The sequence below is a fragment of the Cynara cardunculus genome, assembly GCF_001531365.2.
Source record: "Cynara cardunculus var. scolymus isolate 2C chromosome LG 1, CcrdV1, whole genome shotgun sequence".
NCBI lineage: Eukaryota > Viridiplantae > Streptophyta > Magnoliopsida > Asterales > Asteraceae > Cynara > Cynara cardunculus.
The window spans coordinates 29,004,793-29,006,836 of NC_037528.1; the positions used below are offsets into that span (position 1 = coordinate 29,004,793).

Here is a 2,044-nt window from a genome sequence, read left to right on the forward strand (position 1 = left end):
CGAGCCTATTCGAGTCGAGTGTTGACCGAGCTTTGACCGAGTCGATCTCGAGTAGCTCGCGAGTTGTCTCGTATTGTTTACACCCCTAGGCATGGGAATTGGGGGAACCCGGTCCACCCACCCCAGTCGGGGACGGGGATTCCCCACTAAATCGAGGATGGGGATGGGACAGGATCCCATTTTGTCTCAAAACGGGGATGGGGACAGGGATGAGTATCGTACTCTCCGCCACGCCCCGTACCCGTTATATATATGTATTAATTAATAAATTATATATATAGATATTTATACATATATATATATGTACATTATTTATTTCAACTAAAACGGTAATTCATAATTTTTTATTTCCTAACTAGGTTTGTAATCTAAATTGTTATTTTTTTGGATGTTAACATGCAATACTTTGGATGTCAAGTCAAAATACAATTACTCGATAAGTTTTTGTACATTACTCGATATGGCTTTAAATTACTCAATATCTTTTGATACATGTGACTTTTAAGTCTTTTTGGATTAAATTAAATTTTTTTTGGTTTTAGGTTATTAATTCTTATATGATGTTGTGGTCTTTTTGTATTAAATTAAATTAAATTCATCTTGGTTTTAGGTTTATTGAAAATGTTTGAGATTTAAACATGTATGATGTCTAATATATTTAATCAAAAATAACTTATATAAACGGAAAAAAAATCCCCGTTTCCCCGTTGGGTATGGGTATGGGGATGGGGATGTGATTATATTCCCCGGTGGGGATGGGGATAGGGACGGGGATAGAGTTAAGTAATTGGGGACGGGGATTGAGGCCTCCGCCCCATTCCCATGCCTATCACATGCCACACAGTTGACCATCTTGACATCTTCAACAGCCAATTCTGACTAATCTTCTAATGTAAGTTTGTATGCATAAATATCAACGACTATAGTTTAAGGGCCTTCTAGAAATGACCTTGAATTTTAGGGACAAATTTTGTAATTTATCTTCACAATTGTATTTTTTGCTACATATTGTACAATGTGTGTTTGAATAAAACCAACTGAACCCTGTATATTCCATCCGGAAGGGAGGTGAGGAGGTCTGGGGAGGGTAAAATGTACGTAGACCTGACCTCTATCCCAAAGAGTATAAAATTACATTCTAAACGTAAAAATTGTGTTAAAAAGTTTATTACATTAAAACTGGGATCTGCTACTATTTGCGACAGGTGTGGGATCTAGGCGGACAAGAAAGACTGAGAACATCCTGGGCTACGTACTATCGTGGGACCCATGCTGTGATTGCGGTTATAGACAGCACAGACAGAGCTAGGATCTCAATCATGAAGGAAGAACTGTTGAGGCTTCTGCCAAACGAGGACCTTCAAAATGCAGTCATCCTGGTATTTGCAAACAAACAGGACCTCAAGGATGCAATGACACCTGCTGAAATAACAGATGCCCTTTCCCTTCACAGTATTAAGAATCATGATTGGCACATTCAACCTTGTTCCGCCCTGACCGGCGATGGTCTCTATGATGGCCTTGGGTGGATCGCCCAAAGAGTTACCGGAAAACCAACAGCCTAGACAAACATATATATAGTCTGTCATGTACAATCTGATTTCATCATAAGCTTATTGCTTTCCTTTGAGATTGTTTCTTATTGATTGGAAAAAGGGACGTATAAATCGAACATCATATGGCGACGGATATCTTTTATTTGTGGAATTTATGTATTCTTACTTAGTTACTTGTGACTTTTGGGGGTCTTGTTACTATTGTATCAAACCTATAGCTTGACTGAATAAAGAGTAAAAAAAATAAAAAAAATAATATTTATTAATTCTTCTACAAATTAAGACAACAAAAATGTCTTAAAATGATAAAGTAACATATGAAATCTACTTAGTTAAATAAAATCATCCTTTAACATTATTCGAAAGCAGGAATCGAGACAATCGTCAAATCTTAAAGCGGGTCCCTTGGTGCTGTTCCATATTCAACGTTAGAACACCCTTAGGAACAACGCTGCATTATGGTAATTACCTGAATCAATAAGAAGGCA

At 37.3% G+C, this 2,044-nt stretch overlaps 1 protein-coding gene across 1 annotated transcript in view; it reads left to right on the forward strand.

The window, feature by feature from the left end:
- The window catches only part of LOC112515355 (ADP-ribosylation factor-like protein 5), a 6,938-nt gene extending 5,207 nt beyond the window's left edge, over positions 1-1,731 (forward strand). Inside the window, exon 3 of the mRNA XM_025122133.1 lies at positions 1,206-1,731. Within this exon, the coding sequence (XP_024977901.1) occupies positions 1,206-1,565 (360 nt within the window). The 3' untranslated portion in view covers positions 1,566-1,731. The remainder of the gene's footprint in view (positions 1-1,205) is intronic.
- Positions 1,732-2,044: the final 313 nt, after the last annotated feature.